Source organism: Trichosurus vulpecula, chromosome 3 (genome assembly GCF_011100635.1).
Source record: "Trichosurus vulpecula isolate mTriVul1 chromosome 3, mTriVul1.pri, whole genome shotgun sequence".
NCBI classification, from domain to species: Eukaryota; Metazoa; Chordata; class Mammalia; order Diprotodontia; family Phalangeridae; genus Trichosurus; species Trichosurus vulpecula.
Genome location: NC_050575.1, coordinates 295,916,763 through 295,934,892, shown reverse-complemented (window position 1 = coordinate 295,934,892; position 18,130 = coordinate 295,916,763). Strand labels below are relative to the sequence as shown.

General features: G+C 44.9%; 1 protein-coding gene across 7 annotated transcripts in view; it reads left to right on the top strand.

Annotated features, from left to right (window-relative positions):
- Nucleotides 1–18,130, top strand: part of DMTN (dematin actin binding protein) — a 44,882-nt gene that overhangs the window by 20,205 nt on the left and 6,547 nt on the right. For 5 of the 7 annotated variants that reach the window (XM_036751577.1, XM_036751576.1, XM_036751575.1 and 2 more), the window contains 9 exons: nucleotides 6,078–6,132; nucleotides 6,489–6,563; nucleotides 6,804–6,959; nucleotides 13,549–13,593; nucleotides 14,015–14,117; nucleotides 14,569–14,625; nucleotides 14,830–14,982; nucleotides 16,219–16,346; nucleotides 17,642–17,747. In XM_036751577.1, the coding sequence (XP_036607472.1) occupies nucleotides 6,115–6,132; nucleotides 6,489–6,563; nucleotides 6,804–6,959; nucleotides 13,549–13,593; nucleotides 14,015–14,117; nucleotides 14,569–14,625; nucleotides 14,830–14,982; nucleotides 16,219–16,346; nucleotides 17,642–17,747 (841 nt within the window). In that variant the 5' untranslated portion in view covers nucleotides 6,078–6,114. Of the gene's footprint in view, nucleotides 1–5,861; nucleotides 5,939–6,077; nucleotides 6,133–6,488; nucleotides 6,564–6,803; nucleotides 6,960–13,548; nucleotides 13,594–14,014; nucleotides 14,118–14,568; nucleotides 14,626–14,829; nucleotides 14,983–16,218; nucleotides 16,347–17,641; nucleotides 17,748–18,130 lie in introns of those variants that run through there. The other 2 variants (XM_036751579.1, XM_036751578.1) reach the window with 2 other exon arrangements.

Below are 18,130 nucleotides of genomic sequence, written 5' to 3'. Positions count from 1 at the left end.
CGGTTTCTAGTCATCTCTGTACAGCTATCTACAGTGGCATTTCAAATTCAACGTAGGTATTTGGGACTGGGCTCTCAGTCTCTGTCCTTGAACCTGATCTCCTTCTGGATTTTACCATGTCTCTCTGTGGCTTCACAGTTCACCATGCCTCTGGTATACCTAGCCTTGGGCTAATGGGGCAACCAGATGACATAGTATCTAGAGTGTCAGAAATGGAGTCAGAAAGACCTGAGTTGGAATCTTGTCTCAGAGAATTCCCAGCTGGATGACCGCTGGCACATCACTTTAACTTCTCAGCCTTGAACCTTTTGGAACAGCCTGTCCATGTACAGCACTTTGCCAAGCTTAACATGATATGTCAATGCTAGCTGTCCTTAGCTTTCACTCTTTCCTCCCGTGACTCTCATTTACAGTCATTTACTACAGGGCTGTCCAAAATGCGGCCGCATGAGGCCCGCAGTGTGATTTATGCAGCTGGCATACGAGCATATAAATTTACATAAAAGCTTTAGTAAAGGAAGCCGAGCTAGCGCAGAGGTCTCACTAAAATGGCAAATCAACATATATTGTCTATTGTTTCAATAAAAACCTAAGGCTGGACAGCCCTGATTTACTAGGTCTTACTGAGGCTATAGCTGCAACATGTTTCAATCCGTTCCCTTTTTTTCCATTCCCTCTGCCATTACTGTACTGCAGATCTTTATAACCACCCACCTGGGGTAGGACTGGACCCTTGGAATAACCCCCTACCAGGTCATCCTGCCTCCTTTTCCTCTCCGTTTCAACCCATCCCAAATACCAGAATAATCTTTTTCATGCTTAGTAGCTTCCTATTGCCCAGCAGATAAAGTTCAAACTACTCTGCCTGACATGCAAGGCATGCTCTGACATAATAATGATGATGATGATGATGATGATGATGATGGCTAAAATTCATATGGGGCAGCTAGGTGGTGCAGTGGATGCAGCACCGGGAGCCTGGAGTCAGGAAGACCTGTGTTCAAATCCAGACTCAGACACTCACTAGCTGTGTGACCTTGGGCAAGTCATTAACCCCATTTGCCTCAATTTCCTCATCTGTCAAATGAGCTGGAGAAGGAAATGACAAACCGCTCCAATATCTTTGCCAAGAAAACCCCAACGAAGACTCAGAAACAATTGAACAACACAACAACATTCATAGAAAGCTTGCTTACTATGTGCCAGGCACTGTGCTCAGCCTCCTCCCAACAGCCAGCCCTGCAACGTAGGACCTATTATTATTATTATCCCCATTTCACAGAGGAGGAAACTGGGGCAAACAGAGTTTAGGGACTTGCCCAAAGTCATGCAGCTAGTAAGTGTCTGAGTCTGGATTTGAACTCAGCTGTTCCTGACTCTAGGCCTAGCACTATTCACTGAGCCACCTAGCTGTTTCAATCTTGTGCTGCCCTACCTTTACAGCCCTATCTCATGCTATTCCCTCCCCAAAACAATGACACTCTTCTTTATTTTGGTAATCTTTTCCCACCTCCTCTTTGCCCACTGAATTCCTTCTTATTCTCTAAAACCAGATTAGAGCCAGTGGGGGGGGAACCTGTGGCCTTGAGGTCACATGTGGCCTTCTAGGTCCTCAAGTGCCACCCTTTGACTGAGTCCAAGTGTTACAGAGCAAATCCTTTCATTAAGGAGATTTGTTCTGTGAAGTTTGGATTCAGTCAGAGAGCCACACTCGAGGGCCTAAAGGGCCACATGGGGCCTCAAGGCTATTAGTTCTCTACCCCTGGACTCATCCTCCAAAAGATTCTCTCTTCTCTCATGCCCAGCTCCCCAGTGCTCTGGCCACAGTAGGCAGGTAAAGATCTCTCTGTATAAACATACCTTAAAGCATGGTACAGTAAACGTTTGTTCTCGCATGCAAGTAAGCCAACAATGGCTCCCTTTCTTTGTGTTTACACTCTCTATCATGCTCTGCAGTGACCCTCAGATTGAGAGTATGTCCAAGGAGAGAGTCTCAGGTCTGTGTTTCTGGTTGCCCACCTGGGACTATGGAGGCAAGCAGGTAGAGAGTCAAGCGGTTGGCGATTGGCCAGTGAAGAGGAGAGAATCTTCAGAGTCAAGTGCTCTTTGACGGTCTGATGCTCCTGACTGCGTGTGTCCTTCCTTTTCCTCTAAGGGGAAGGAGGCTGTGGCAGAGGTCGTGGCCTCTTGACATTGGCACAGCGGAAGCCAGAGCTCAGAATGGAGTCCTTCCAAGGACCCCTAGCCATTCTTCTGTCTTGAATCCAGATCTTCCTTCAGTAAGTCCCACAGAGAAGAGAACAGTTGCCCCATGGGAAGCCTAATGAAGGTCCAGTGGATTTAGTAGGTATTTAGACATGTCTATCGGCTTCTGAGGCCCTATGGAGGATGAAGAAGATCTAGTCCTCTTTCTCCAGGAGTTTTATAATCTGATTAAGAAGACAAGTTATTTACATATATGCTTTTGTTGTGGGGTATAGTCTGTAAGTGCTCTTGTCTTTCAGAAAAAAATGAGAATTGGAGTAGTTTGGGAAGGCTTTAGAAAGGAGGCTGGGACTTGAGCTAGGCCTTAATGGATGGGTAGGATTTGGATGGTCAGAGGGAAGGGAGATAAGATGAGCAAAGAAAGATATATAGGTAGAAATTAGCAGGACTTTTTGAGGGGAACCAGAATGGGAGTGGCCTGGTAGGAACATGATAGTGGGAGGAAAGGTTGGCAACACTTAGCATCGTAGTATTTCTTCCCTTGTGATTATCCGTATCAAGGGATGGATATAGGAAAGGTTTCATGGGCAGAACTGTGAGTGAGTGTGTTCCCCACTTAACCATGTACCTCCCATAGTTGCTAGCCCCTTTTCTTTGTCTAGCTTTACCCAGATATGTTGGACCAGCAACTGATCCTAGCACCACCTTTAATCAATCAAGTATATATGTAGGATGCTGATAATCTGGAAAGTGCCCAGAGGAGGACAAGTGGAATGAATGGTCAAGGGCCTTGAGTATATGTCATGTGGATCAATTGAAGGAACTGGGTACCTTTAGCCTGGAGAAACCCAAGGGAAACAGGATAGCCATGATTAAGTATTCTAAACTCTGTCATATGGAGAAAGGATTAGCCTTGTCCTGTTTGGTCCAAGAAGACAACACCAGGAGAAAGGGTTGGAAGTTATAAGAGGGAAAATTTAGGAACGCTTCCTAACAAATAGAGTTGTGGAAGGGGTCGTCTTGGGAGGTGGTGGGTTTCCCCTCTTCGAGGTCTTACCACTTACTGGGTATGTTTATGGGGCTGGACCAAATAGCCCCTAGGGTCCCTTCCAACTCATATTCTGTGATTCTGAATCTACTGTTGCCCAGGACTGTGCACCTTATGGGGATGCAAAGATGTCAAGACACAGTTTCTACCTTCAATGGACATAACATAATGATAGATAACATCAATTTATGTAAATATATGTTTTGGTGTCTACACACACATAGTACTTTATGGTTCAGAAAGCGCTTTCTGTGGAATCATGGATGGAAAGCTAGATTTGGGTTTCATAATGACACTTATATAATAGCACTTTAAAATCTGCAAAGCACCTTAGCAAGTGCCTTACACTTACTAATTGTGTGATCATTGGCAAATCACTTCATTTCTCTGAGCCTCACTTTTCCTCATCCATAAAATGGAGATAATGGTACCTGTATTTACAGGGTTGTTATGAAATTCAAATGAGATGTCCACAAAAGACTTTACAAACTTTAAAGCACTCTCTAAATATAGGTTGTATTGTGATTTGTAACCCACCCACCCCCACCCCCAGTATGGTCTGTGTCATAGGTAGGACCAATGTTCTGGTTCCCATTCTACTGACAAAGAGACTGAGGACCAGCCAGATGAAGTGATTTATGATAGGCTCTTAGGATCTTTATCTGGAAGGCACCCTAAAAATCATCTAGTCCAGGCCCAACTTATTTTACAGGTGAGGAAAACAATTCCCAAGGTCACACAGGCATTAAACATGTAGTAGAACCAGGATTTAAACCTAGGTCTTCTAACTCCTAGGTCCCCTGCTTTTCCCTGTGCCATAGCTGCTCCCCTATCTGATTGGAGAAATAAGACTAGCTTTTATGAAGCAATTAAAAAGCCAGCGAGACAGCATATGATTAAGTGCTAAGTGATGTGGTATTGACGATAAGTGCAACTGTAATTCCGGGAAGGGAGGTATTGACGTGGGATCATCTGGTTAGGCTTCCTTGAGGAGCTGGGAGTTGGACTGACCCTTGAAGATTTATGAAGCACATAACCAACGAGTAAAGGAGACATTTTAGACCCTGTCTTCTTTGGATTCAGGCTGATATGAACCCTTTTCCTTCCTTCCTTCCTTCCTTCCTTCCTTCCTTCCTTCCTTCCTTCCTTCCTTCCTTCCTTCCTTCCTTCCTTCTTTCTCAGTCCTGGTTAAACAGGAAAAAATGATGACCAGTCCTCTCCTCCCCACATTCAAGTACTTCATAGAATCCCAGAATCTCAGGGCTAAAAGAGAACACAGAGGCCACTTGGTCAGGAGTGAGGAACCTGTGGCTGCAAGGCTACATGTGGCCCTCTAGGTCCTCAAGTGCAGCCTTTTGCCTGGATTCAGTCAAAGGGCCACCCTTGAGGTTCCCCACCCCTTGCAGAGAATACCTAATTTCTACTGAGAGTGCTCCCTTATAAACTACTCTGCCTTTGCTTGAACACCTCCAGTGACCAATTACTCATCATCTACCAAGGACAGCCAGTTCCACTATAGGATACTCCCGAGGGTTAGATGTTCGTAGCATCCATAAATCTGCCTCTAAATAACTCATTGCTCCCAGTTCTGCCCTCTGGGTCGACAAAGAACAAATCAAATGTCTCTTTTCTAAGCTAAAAATCCCCTTTTCCACCAACCCTCAAGTAGAATGCCCTCGAGACCCTTCACCGCCCTGGTTGCCCTCCTCTGCACGCTATCTGGCTTCCCAATGACTTCCCTAAGGTGTGGTCTCCAGAACTGAGCACTACAGTGCATATATGGCTGGATCAGGGCAGTGGGAACACTGCCTCCCTTGCCTGGATGTAATGGCTCTCTTAATGGAGTCTAATATCAGATTAGTTTTATTGGTTGCTATGTCACACTTTTAGCTCCCATTGAGCCTTTGGCCTCTAAAAATCCCAAGTCTTTTTCAGAAATCTGCTGTCTAGCCACACCTTCCCTATCCTGTGCTTGTGAAGTTGATTTTCAAACTTCCTCCCTTGTCTGAGTGGCCTCTGTGGGCACTGCTGATGTTCCACTGGGTCATTCCCTTCCTTGGCACTCAGTAGCAGTCTGGGAAATAGGAAGCGAAGGGGGGAGGGGTTCTTGGCAGAGAAGGGTACTGAGGGTATTGAGGGTTAGCAAGAGGAGAGAGATAACAGCCAGGATGTCTGAGAATGAGGGTGCTATAGAGGAGAGAGGGGTAGTAATGGGATCCTAGGCAGGCAGTGGGTTATGGAACCATTGGGAGAGTGGGGGCAGGTACCTCAGGGGGAGTAAGATGTTGAGGCCAGGAAGCAGGACCTCTACTCCTGCAGTCATTTCCTCTACAGCTAGAGAACAATGGCTCAAAACAAGTGTAATACCCCACCCCCTACTACCATCCTTTCCCACCCCTCCTCCAGTGTACACTTTCTCTTGGGTTAGACCAATGGAAAGGTTGAATCAATGAAGCCCCTGGCTCTCCTCTGCCAGGGGCCCTGGACCTTCCTTCCCTTCCTCTGGAGCCAGTCCTAGACTCACCTAGACTCCGGGAGAACTCTGGCTAGGGTATCCGGTGCAGTGATAGCCTGCCTCCACCTTCCCTTTCCCGTCCTGTTCCCATGATTTCGCAGATTCTCCCACAGAGGAGGTCTTACAGACCCCCCCATCCCCCAAGGGATGTGGAGGTCCTGGCTTTGCTGGTATGTGCTTTCTGCCTCCTGCCTGGCTGAACTCCATTGAACTCTGAACTCTGGGGCTGCTGGAGCAGGGACGATTGACATGCACTTTATTCTCTCTCCTCCCCCGCCTTGTCCCTCCCTCCCCTCCTCGCTCCCCCAGGCCTCTGTGAGTGATCCTGTCCCCAAGATCCAGCTGCATGGAACGGCTGCAGAAGGTAGGTAGCAGGCTGGGGACTCCATCATACCCTGTCCCCACTCCCAGGGAAGGGGAGAGGCAAGTGAGGGAGGGCATATAGTGGGGGGAGGAGGGGGAAAGGATCAGGACCAGGGTTTCGTCAGCCTACCTGCCTCACCAGTTTGACAATCATGCCACCTGGTGGCTGTTCATGCCATAGTGGCCCAATTCCAATACTATCGCCTACATTTTTTTAGAGGATAGAATGGGGGTGGGGGGTGGGGAGTGTTTTGAGTAGAAGGTGACCAGCTCCTGTCCCCAGTACTTACACCTACACCTCCCCTCATCCAAGCCCCTTCCCCAGACCTCTGTTCACCCATGTCTCCCACTTCCCAGCAACCGCTCACCTCCCCTGGGAGCGTGAGCTCCTCTCGAGACTCCAGTGTGCCTGGCTCTCCCTCCAGCATTGTGGTGAGTACCCAGCCCCCAGCCCTGGTCCTCAGCCCCCACTAGGCGTGTGTCTGGGGTGGGGTTGGTCGAGGGGGTGAGAGGTAGGTTTAGGTGCCCAAGGAGTTTCCAGCCAAGCTGAGGTCAGAGCCTCTCTGGGATCAGGAAGCTGAGGTACAGTTGGTGTGGGCTGCTATGTCTGTCTTGGGGTGAGGGGACCCAGGTATCTTGGGTAACAAGTCTGGTCCTGTCTTGTCTCTTCAGGCCAAGATGGATAATCAGGTGCTGGGCTACAAGGACTTGGCGGCCATCCCCAAGGATAAGGCCATCCTGGACATTGAACGACCAGACTTGATGATCTATGAACCACACTTTACATACTCCCTCCTGGACCATGTGGAGCTGCCTCGAAGCAGAGAGGTGTGTGTGTGTGTGTGTGTGTGTGTGTGTGTGTGTGTGTGTGTGTGTTTGTGTCTCTCTGTGTGTGTCTGTGTGTCTGTGTGTGTGTTTGTGTCTCTCTGTGTGTGTCTGTGTGTCTGTGTGTGTGTGTGTGTGTGAGAGAGAGAGAGAGAAGAGGTGCTCTTTTTCGGGAAAGAAAAAAAAGTAATAGCCTTTATGTAGAACTTTCAGTCTTGTAAAGCATTTTGCATTTATCTCATTAGATCCTATAACAACCTGAGGCACATATTATTTTTATCCCCATTTTATGGACGAGGAAACTGAGGCTGAAAGGTTAAGTGACTTGCCAAAAGTCACATAGCTGGTAAGTGTTTGAGGCCACATTTGAACTCAGTTCTTCCCGACTGAAAATCTAGCATTCTATCCACTTTGCCACCTAGTTTAGTTGTCTCTTAAAAATGATTTAGAAGAAACTCTTATTGTACTTTTTGTCTAGGCAGGAGAGAGATTCAAGATGATGAGAAATGGGAAATGTGCCCTGGGAACTTGCATGGGACATGTGGGGTTCAGAATCAGAGGACCCTCACCTCTGCCCCTTACTACCTGTCCTACCTCAGGCAAAATACTTTGCTGTCCTCTGGGCCTCACCTGGGAAAGGAAAGGGCTGAATTAGGTGCCCCGCCCTGCAGTTACTACTAACTCTGGGTCTAGGACCCTGTACGATAACTAGTATTTAGTGCTTAATAATAGTAGTTTAATATTATTATGAGTTAAAATATCACCTTTTAAATTTAAGTTGCACGTCCGTTGTCTGTTGCATATTGTTTAGAATATAGGAGCAAACAGAATGCTGGGGCTGGAAGGGGTCCAACCCATTTTACAGAGGAAACTGGGACCGGGAGAAGGAAGTGAGTTGTCCACAGCTATAGAAAAAGTTATTTAGAAGAGCTAGGACCAGAACCCAACCACAGTGGATAGAGTACTTGTGGTCAGGAAGACTTGAGTTCAAATCTGGCCTCAGACACTTCCTAGCTGTGTGACCCTGGCAGGCCACTTAACCTCTGTTTGCCTCAATATCCTCATCTGTAAAATGGGGGTTATACTTGCACCTACCCCCCCAAGATTGTTATGAGGCTCAGATGAGACAACTGAAACGTGCTGAGCACAGTGCCTGGCACCTATGTAAGTGCTATGTAAATGTTACGCATTCTTAGTTATTTGCTACGTCATGCTCAAGACAGTATCAACTAGAGATCTAAACAAAGAAAAAGATGCCCAAGATCCTCAGAGTAGAATGTCTGCCTCTAAACAATTTTCCTGAGACAGTATTTGTAAAGCACTTAGCACAGTGCCCGTCACTTAGCGGGTGATGAACAGATGCTTGTTTCCCTCCTGCCCTCCACTCAGTCATCACATTGACCCTGTGAGGTAGGTTGGGCAGTTCTTCTTGTGTGTTCAGTCATTTTTCAATCATGTCTGACTCTCTGTGACTCCATCTGGGGTTTTCTTGGCAAAGATACTGGAGTGGTTGGCCGTTTCCTTCTCTAGCTCATTTTACAGATGAGGATACTGAGGCAAACAGGGTTAAGTGACTTACCCAGTGTCTGAGGGCAGATTTGAACTCAGGAAGATGAGTCTTCCAGATGCTAGGTTCTGTACTCTATCCACTGCCCCACCTAACTGCCCGCAGTTATTATTACCACACTTCAAATGCAGACAGGGAGGCACAGGGAAGGTTATCAGTCAAACTACTAGTAAGTTGTCAGAACTAGGACTAGAACTGAGTTTTCTCTGGGCTAATGCCTTGGGGAGACAGGAGTCCCTGCCTTCAGGAAGCACACAGTCTAGCTGGGGAGACAAGACACAGATAACTGCAAAGATAACTAGGTATTATTTAGAAAAGACGCTGGCTAGGGCAGGGTGACTGGAGCTTTGTCCCAGGGCTCCAAATTTAGAAGGAAGCGACGGCACTTTCAGAATCCTTCAGTAGCACAGAAACAACAGCATTTGCCACTTAGTTAGCAAGAAAATGGAGTTAAAATAGGAAAGCTACCAGATGGCAGCTGGCATGAGTTTCTTCCCACCCCACCTCTGCCTTGCTTTGCATTGTGACAGGGTGTTGGGGTCTCTGTCTCTCCACCACATGGTGGCATCTACCTGCCCCTCTCTCAACCAAGGTTATGCTTTTTGTTGCTTGATGCCTGTCTGCCTTAACCAATCAATGAACATTTATCAAGTGCCTATTATGTGCCTAGCACTGTGCTAAGCCCCTTACAATGACTCCTTCTCCTCACCAGGAACAGATCACAAATATCTCAGGTGAGATTCCTTATCTATGCTAAAAATCATTGCAGCATCTGTAGATGTAAGTGTACATTCTTCTATCTTGTTCAGCAAGTTATGAACTTGCTGGACAGAAGCTATGACATTCTCCAAGCCAGAGAGGAGAACAAGTCAATTCATAAACAGTCTACTCTGTTCCCTTCATTCATAGTCCCAGTGTCTCAGATTCCTCCTGGGACCTGGGGCTGCAGCTGGGATTCTAAGTCTGTTCAGGGAAAATTCAGGATAAGGAAAATTAGGGAGAAGAGGAGGATTAGCTATGATTACAGATTTCTTTCCCTGATATCACTGTTCATTTGTCCATTTGTGTCCAGCAATTCGTGACCTCATGGACCATAGCATACCATGCCCTTCTATCCCTCACTATCTTCTTAAATCTGTTGAGACTCATGTTTGTTGCTTCTCTGATGCCATCTCTCCATCTCATCTTCTGCCGTCTCCTTTGCCCTTTGCCTTCAGTTTTTCCCAACATCAGGGTCTTTTCCAATAAGTCCTGTCTTCTCATTATGTGGCCAAAGTACTTAAGCTTCAGCTTTGGTATTTGTCCTTCCAATGAGTAGTGTGAATTACTTTCTTTAAGTATTGCCTGATTTGATCTCCCTGCTGTCTAAGGGACTCTCAGAAGTTTTCTTCAACACCACAATTTGAAAACATTGATTCTGCAGTGCTCAGCTTTCTTTATAGTCAAATCTCACAGCCATACATTGGTACTGAAAAAACCGTAACTTTGACTATATGAACTTTTGTTGGCAAGGTGAGGTCTCTGCTTTTTAGTATGCTGTCCAGATTTGCCATAGCTTTTCTTCCAAGAAGCAAGCATCATTTAATTTCATGGCTGCAGTCGCCATCTGCAGTAATCTTTGAGCCTAAGAATATAATATCTGACACTACTTCCATTTCTTCTCCCTCTATTTGCTAGGAAGTGATGGGATTAGTTGCCAGTTTTTTTTAATGTCAAGCTTCTCCCTGAGGCCTTCTCTAAGGAACCACTATAGGACCGGCTCCAGTCCAGTCATAATAACTTGCTGAGGTTATAGTGGGCTGGGGTGTCTAGAAAAGACTTCCTGGAGGAGGGAGTCCTGGAAGGATGGGTAGAATATAGGCAGAGAGAAAAAGGAAAGGCAATCTGGCTAGAAGGAAAGGTGTGAATGTGGGAGGAGTACAGTTTGTTCAGGGGAAAAGTGAATCCTGGTCAATTGGCCCAGAGGCTTCTTACAGGTAAGATAGCAAGATATATAAATGTAAAATAAATAATATAACAATAAATATAATATAATAATATATAACACAAGATAATAAATACTAATAAAATAAGTAATTATAATATATATGAAGATAAAAGATATAGACTGGGGCCAGATTGTTAAAAGCTTTGAATGCTAGTAAAAGGGATTTGGATTTTTTTTGTTTTTGTTGGTCTTATCTTCCCTATTAAATTATAAAGCTCAAAGGCAAAGGACTGTGTCTGCACTTTAACAGGCCTAAAGGATACTGCTTTAAACCACCGTTAAACCTTTAAACACTTGCTGCATAAACAGCGTAACATGGAAGCCAAGAACAGGAGGACCAATGCAGGCTTAGGCTACATGGATAGAAGTTTGTCCAGAATGAAGGGGGTAATAATCCTGCTACCTTCTTTTCCAGTTGGACCAGTTTCAGACTCTATACATTTTAACAAATGAATGAAAAAGCATTTATTAAATGCTTGGTATGTGTCAGACAGTGTGATGAGCGCCAGCGATGCCAATATTAAGGTGGAGAAGGTCTCTGCCCGGAAGGGGCTTACATTCTAATGGACAAGATATACAGATAGTAGTGGCCAGGGAGGGGTATTTTTGTTTGACAAGTTACAAGGATGATCCATAAGGGATTAGATTGTGATACCCTTACCAGCAGAGATGGCAGGATTGATTTGATTATGGTTTCAGAACTGGCCAGAAGAGGTCACACTCAAGGTGGCAAGGTCAGAAGCTGATGGGCAAGAAGATGGCCAGAGAGTAAAGCAAAGCATGACTGGAGCTAGCCTATATATGATGGGCCCATCAGGAAGAATACTAAAGCTATGAGACCCTAGGCCAGTCAATTAACTTTTTAATTCCTCCAAGCAACTCTTTAACATTACAGCTAAGTTGGTAGAGGGAATCTTCGTACAAGGAGACACCCGTGCCAATGAAATCACAAGTCCTGCTCTCACTCCATCTCCTTCTTCCCCTGCCTAAAAAGAAAAACTGAAGTATGTCTAAAGAAAGATGACCGAAATTGTGAGAGAATTTAAAACCATATATATTTGTATATATAACCATGTATATTTGTTGTCTCCCCATTAGCATGTTTTCCTTGAGAGCGGTGACTATCTCACTTATCTATTTGTATTCCCAGCTAATAAGTACAGTGCTTTGTATGCAGCACTCACTAAATGAATTAATCTCCATTAATTAATTAATTGACTAATTCACACGAGGATAGTTTGAAGGACTTGAACATGTTTAACCTGAAGAAAAGACAGCATAGAGGTGGCCATGATATGCTAGCTGTCTTCAAGTGTCTGAAGGACCCACTTGTGGAAGAGGGGTGAGATCTGTTCTCTTAGCCCCAAAGGACAGAATGAAGAGAAACCCGTGACAAAGAGGCGGGTTTTAGGTTTGATGCAGAGGAAAACGTAATCATTAAAGCTACTTCAAAGTGGAGTGGGTCGCCTTGGGAATGAGTGAAAATGACAAAGTTTGTATGGGTGGGGGAAGGTGGTTGTTTTTCTTTCTCAATTAAGGGTGGGGGATAGGAAGGAGAAAAGCAGATTTTTGCTGGTTGAAAAAAAGAGAATTTAATTTTTAAAAAGGGATTGAAAAGGCCTTTATTATGGAAATACTAACCCTGATAAGATCCAGGGATACAAGTAGAAAAGTGAAACAATCCCTCTACTCAAAGGGCTCATGGTCTGATTGTAGGAGGTAGGGCATACGAAAGGGTTCATTTAAAGTGCTGATAAGGGAGATAACAGGTCCCTCTCCCCTCGCTAGAGGTCTTCAAGGGAAAGCCAGATGACCATTAGCCAGGGAAGTTCTACAAGGGATCACTGTCCTGGTGTTGGTTAGACTAGGTGCCCTCCAAGGTCTCTTGAAGCCCTGTGTCACCGAGTTAAGGGATGAATGCCTGCCTGACAGATAGATGGGCATGAAGATGGATGTAGTAATGTGTGACATGAAGATGCAGCTAGGTGGTACAACAGGGAAAGTGCTGGGCCTGGAGTTAGGAAGACCTGAGTTCAAATCTTACCTCAGACACTTACTAGTTATGTGGCCCTAAGCAAAAGTCACTTAGCCTTTGTCTGCCTTAGTTTTTTCATCTGTAAAATGGGGATAATAATAGCCCCTACCTCCTATGGTGGCGGTTAGGGTCAAATCAGATGTTTGTAAAGTGCTTTCTAAATCTTAAAGTGCTATATAAATGCTGGCTATTATTATAATTACTATTGAAATGATCATAGAGGACATTACGTGAAAGATAGACCACGGGGATCCGAGGGTGAGGAACTAGGTACAAAAGTTTGTCCAAGGCAGAGGTTCTTAAACTTCTTGGCAGTCTGAGAAGCTCACGCACTCCTCAGAATGATGTTTTAAATAATTGAAAGGAACTATAGGGGCAGCTAGGTGGCGCAGTGAGTAGTGCACCGGCCCTGAAGTCAGTAGGACCTGAGTTCAAATCCCGCCTCAGACACTTGACACACTTACTAGCTATGGGACCTTGGACAAGTGACTTAACCCCAACTGTTCCGCCTTCCCCCCTCCAAAAAAAAAAAGAAATTATATATATATATATATATATATATATATATATATATATATAATTAAGAAATAATATGTATCTACATATTTGTGTGCAAGTATATATATATTTATAAAGCATATATTTAAAATATATTATAAAGAAATAATATATTAAATAATTAAGAATAATTAAGAAATAATATATATTAAATAATTGAAAGAAATTATGTATTTCAGTTAATGGTTAATAAAAACAAAGATATATTTTCTTTCACATCCAAGTTCATGGACCCCATGAAATTCATCCGTGGACCTGAGGCTAAGAACCCCTGGTCTAAAGAGACAAGAATGGGTACAATACTTGAAGGAATGGAGATGGGAATTTTGGCAATCTAGGAAGAATGAGTATCAATGTCAGCTCTTGAACCAATAATTAATAATTGCTTTATTATGTGCCTATCATGTGCCAGGCATCTCTAACCTATCTCCTTATACTTTCACAGCGCTCTCTGTCACCCAAATCCACCTCTCCCCCACCATCCCCAGAGGTAAGTCCGTTGTCCCTCCCACCAGGACCATGAGCTCAGGCCTTCCCATATCCTACCTATACTCCACCGTGCTGAGGACCTCATACCTCCACCATGTTGGCACCTCATTTCCAACCTATATAGTCCATTGGATGGGAGAATCATGGGACTAAGAATCTTTCTTTTATGGGGACACTAGTTAGAGTTCACGGTACCATTAGCCAGTTCTCTGTCTGTATAATCCAAGGAATGTATTCATGGCTACTGACCAATAGCTAGCCTGGTCAGTCTCTCTTGAGCTCTCTGTTGTCATAGCCTTATATTGAGCTTAGAGAGTAGAGTAGAGCTACCAGGGTTGGGGACGTGGGAGCTTTGAAAGGGTAGAGATAAAGTGGAAGAGGCCACAAATAGGTCCACATCAAGCTATTCTTCTCTTGCCCAGGTGGTATGGCCAGAAAGCAGGTCACCAGGGACCATATCTCAGACCCCTGCACCCAGGACTAGTGGGACCCCCCGGAGCAGCCTGCCTCATTTCCATCGACCTGGTAGGTTTCACTATCATCATCGATGCTTCCTTTCCTCCAGACCTGACTTTTCCTGACACTAGGTACCAAAAACACAATCCCCTCCTTGAACAGCAAGATGAGGAAACTGGGTAGGACAACCTTTGTAGAGCAGATGGGGAAAATTCCCACAATGCTCAGCACACTAGGTGGTAGTTCCAGAGGCTGGTAAGCCAATGTTTTACCTCTCCCACCCAGAAGATGCCAGAAGGGCAGGTTAACGCTATCGCCTCTTCCCAAGCCAATTATTGACTCTCCCCTTTGAAGTTGTCCCATTTGTGCCTTGGACAATATAGCAAGACCAGGGGAATTTCTGGCCCAAACACTTACTTTTCCCTTTCCATCTGGCTTTCCTTGTTTCTCACCTGGTCACCTCAGCCCTTCTTCCTTCCACGTGACCTTATTTTCATTCTGTCTTGCTTCTTTTTCACAGAGACCACACGTGCAGAGTTTAACATTTACAAGAAACCCCCCATCTACAAGCAGAGAGGTAGGATTTACTCCATATCCCCTTCCCCTGTTTATATTTGGCTTATAGGGGCATGAGCATTAGGGGGTGGTGGGATGGTAGCAGAGTTAGGACAAAGGATGGGGTGAAGGGAGCTTGGGCAGAGGGTAGGGTATGTAGTAGTAGATAGGAAAGGGAAAGAGTTTGGCTATGTGTTAATTGTCTACATTGCTCTTGGCCTTATAGAACCTGTGGGAACAAGTCCCCAGAGCAAGCACCCCATTGAGGACCTCATCATCGAGTCATCCAAATTCCCAGCAGCCCAGCCCCCAGACCCCAACCAGCCGGCTAAGATCGAAACTGACTACTGGCCATGTCCACCATCTCTGGCTGTTGTAGGTATGAGGGGTAGGGGCTGGGAAACTTCAGGGACCTCATTCACAAATTCCTTCTTGTTCACACTTTAAAAAAAAATATGTTTAAGTTTTATTCATGCCTTTTGTTTTTATATCACTTCTAGGCATACTTTCCCTTCCCACTCCACCCCTCAATTGAACCCTCATTTGTAAAACATTACTGATACCTGGACCACATCTGACATTGTGTACAATATCCCATGCTTGTAGTCCCCCCCATTCCCTAACTCTATAAGGAGGAAAGACATAAGGAAAGAAGGAAGATAATCCATTCTCTAAGATCTTGGGCCTCTGTGGTCCTCTTCCCCTCAACCCAATGCTTCTCACCTCTGCTTCTTCTTTTTTTAAACAGTATTTTATTTTTCCAGTTACATGTAAAGACAAATTTTAAAATTCTTTTTTTTTAAATTTTGAGTTCCAAATTTTCTCCCACCCTCTCTCACCTCCCCCCTCCCTAAGATAATAAGCAATTTGATATAGGTTATATATGGGCAGTCACGTAAAACATATTTCCATATTAGTCATGTTGTGAAAGAAGAAACAGACCAAAAGAAAAAAAATCACCAAAAAATAAAGAAAATGAAAAGAGTCTGCTTCGATCTGCATTCGGACTCCAGTTCTTTCTCTGAAGGGGGATAGCATGTTTCATCATGAGTCCTTTGGGATTGTCTTAGATCATCGTATTCTGAGAAAAGCTAAGTCATTCACAGTTGATCATCTTATAGTCTTGCTGTTACTGTGTACAGTGTTCTCCTGCCCACCTCTTTTTAAGACCTGCTCTGACTACCACAACCTCCAGTGATCTCTCCCTTTCTCTGAGGTCTCATAGACTGTGCCATTCATTTGACTTTTACCATGTATTGCTGTGTTCTTAAGTTAGGTATCTTGTTACCCCAAATAGACTATGAGCTCTCTGAGGGCAGAGACTGGGTCTTCTATCTTTTTGCCATCTCCCAGAGGTGCTCAGCACAATATGTAGCGCACAGTAGGTGCTCCAGAAAACTTGGTTGAATGACTAACCGATGCACCCAACTCTTCAGTATTTTCTTTTTTCAAATAATTAATTGATTGATTCCATTTAAAAGTTTTCTTGAAGACATGTGTTTCTATACTAGTTATTTCCCTGTATATTTCTCCTCTCGTCCCTGCCCCAACCCTTCCTTATAACAAAGAAAGAACAATTAAAGCAAGCCAGCCAACATTCTGCTCTATCTTCCAGAGACAGAATGGAGGAAGCGGAAGGCATCACGGAGAGGAGCAGAAGAGGAGGAGGAGGAGGAGGAAGATGATGACTCAGGGGAAGACATCAAGGCTCTAAGGGAGCGGCAGAGAGAGGAACTCAGTAAGGTAGCATCCCACTTGTTCCTGGGCCTCGAGTCCATATTTCCCCCTAAACCCTAAGGCAGCTCCCATCTGGTCCATCTTGGAAAAGCAGCCCAGTTAGAATGTGTGAGGAAGGCTCCTTCCTGCCAAATGTTACATAATGTTCCTGAGGGCAAGGAATGCCCTAAAAATACTGCCTGGACTCGGTACACTTCTTCTCCACTGAAAAGGAGCTTGGGAAAAAAGATGCTTGAACAGAAGCATAACAGAGTGTGACGATCAGGGCCAGGACAACAGGTGCCTGACTATTTGAAGGGATGAAGGGTTAGGCAGAGAGGGGATACAATCAGTATCCAGGGTGGGGTTAGAAGGGGTAGAAGACACAGAAACCCAATCTGAGGTTACTCCGGGGACTTGGTTGCTGTTGAGTTGTTTCAGTCATATCCAACTTTTTATGACCCAATATGGGATTTTCTTGGCAAAGATACTGGAATGGTTGGCCATTTCCTTCTCTGGGTCATTTAACAGATGAGGAAACTGAGGGAAACAGGGTTAAGTGACTTGCCCAGGGTCACACATCTAATACGTATCTGAGACCAGATCTGAACTCATGAAGATGAGTCTTCCTGATTCCAAGACTGATGTTCTTTCCACTGTGCCACCTACAGGGGCACAATCCGGTTGAATTTGACAAAGATTTATTAAGTACCTGCTGTGTAGAAAGGCATCCTACCAGGTGCTTGGCATACAAAGTCAAAAAAACAACAATGGCCCCTGCCCTCCAGGAGTTTGTATTCTTCTCTGTACTGGGAGGAAGGAGAGGAGATACTGTATGTACACAAATAAATACAATGTAATTTAAAGAGGGAGAAGTAGTAATAATCGTGGAGTGCAGGACAGGCATCAGGAAAGACCTAGTAAGCAAGTGGGCACAAAACTGTGTTCTGAAGGCACCTAGGGATTTTAGAAGGCTGGAGTGAAGAGGAGGGAGTACCTGGGGGACAACTGAGACAAAGGCACATAGGGTGGGAGATGGGCACAAAGAACTTGGCTTCTCTTCTCTGATCCTTGGAAAGATGGCAAAGGTATGAGGTCCTTCTATAAGAGCAGAGTCTACACCCTCTCCTCACAGAGGTCAAAGCTATGGTGTAGGAGATCATGGGACAAAAATAAGAAAGTATATAGAGTTCAGAGGCACCCACAAGAATTTCCTGTCTATGCCCAGCATGGCACCTACTGGACCTCCATCTCTATTCCTTCTAGAAATGGGACAGAGGAATCCCAAGCATTGGGATCCACTCATGGTTTTCTTCTTCCAGGTCACCTCCAACTTGGGAAAGATGATCCTGAAGGAGGAGATGGAGAAATCCTTACCCATTCGTAGGAAAACCCGCTCCCTGCCTGACCGAACACCCTTCCATACTTGTAAGTTTTATCGCGGGAATCCTCGATCCCAAGTCTCGCACTCAGCCCTGGGGACCAGAATCTATAGACCAACAAATACTTATGACAGTACTTGTACTAGGGGTCTGATCTTTTGTACTTCAGCGATAGGACTCAGTACAATTGAATACTTAAGACGTAGACCCAGCACACTTAGCTACTGTAGAACGTACAAGACCAGAAGGAAAATGTCTGTCCCTGCTCTTCAGAAGGTCACCCCCACCTTGGAGGGAGATAAGACTGCACGTGAAAAAACGATACTGGACAATAAAAGACGTCATGTGACTAAGGGCTAACTTGTGTACCATAGGTATTGTGCGCCATAGCATTACAGAAGCAATGGATATGAGAGAGCTCAAATGACC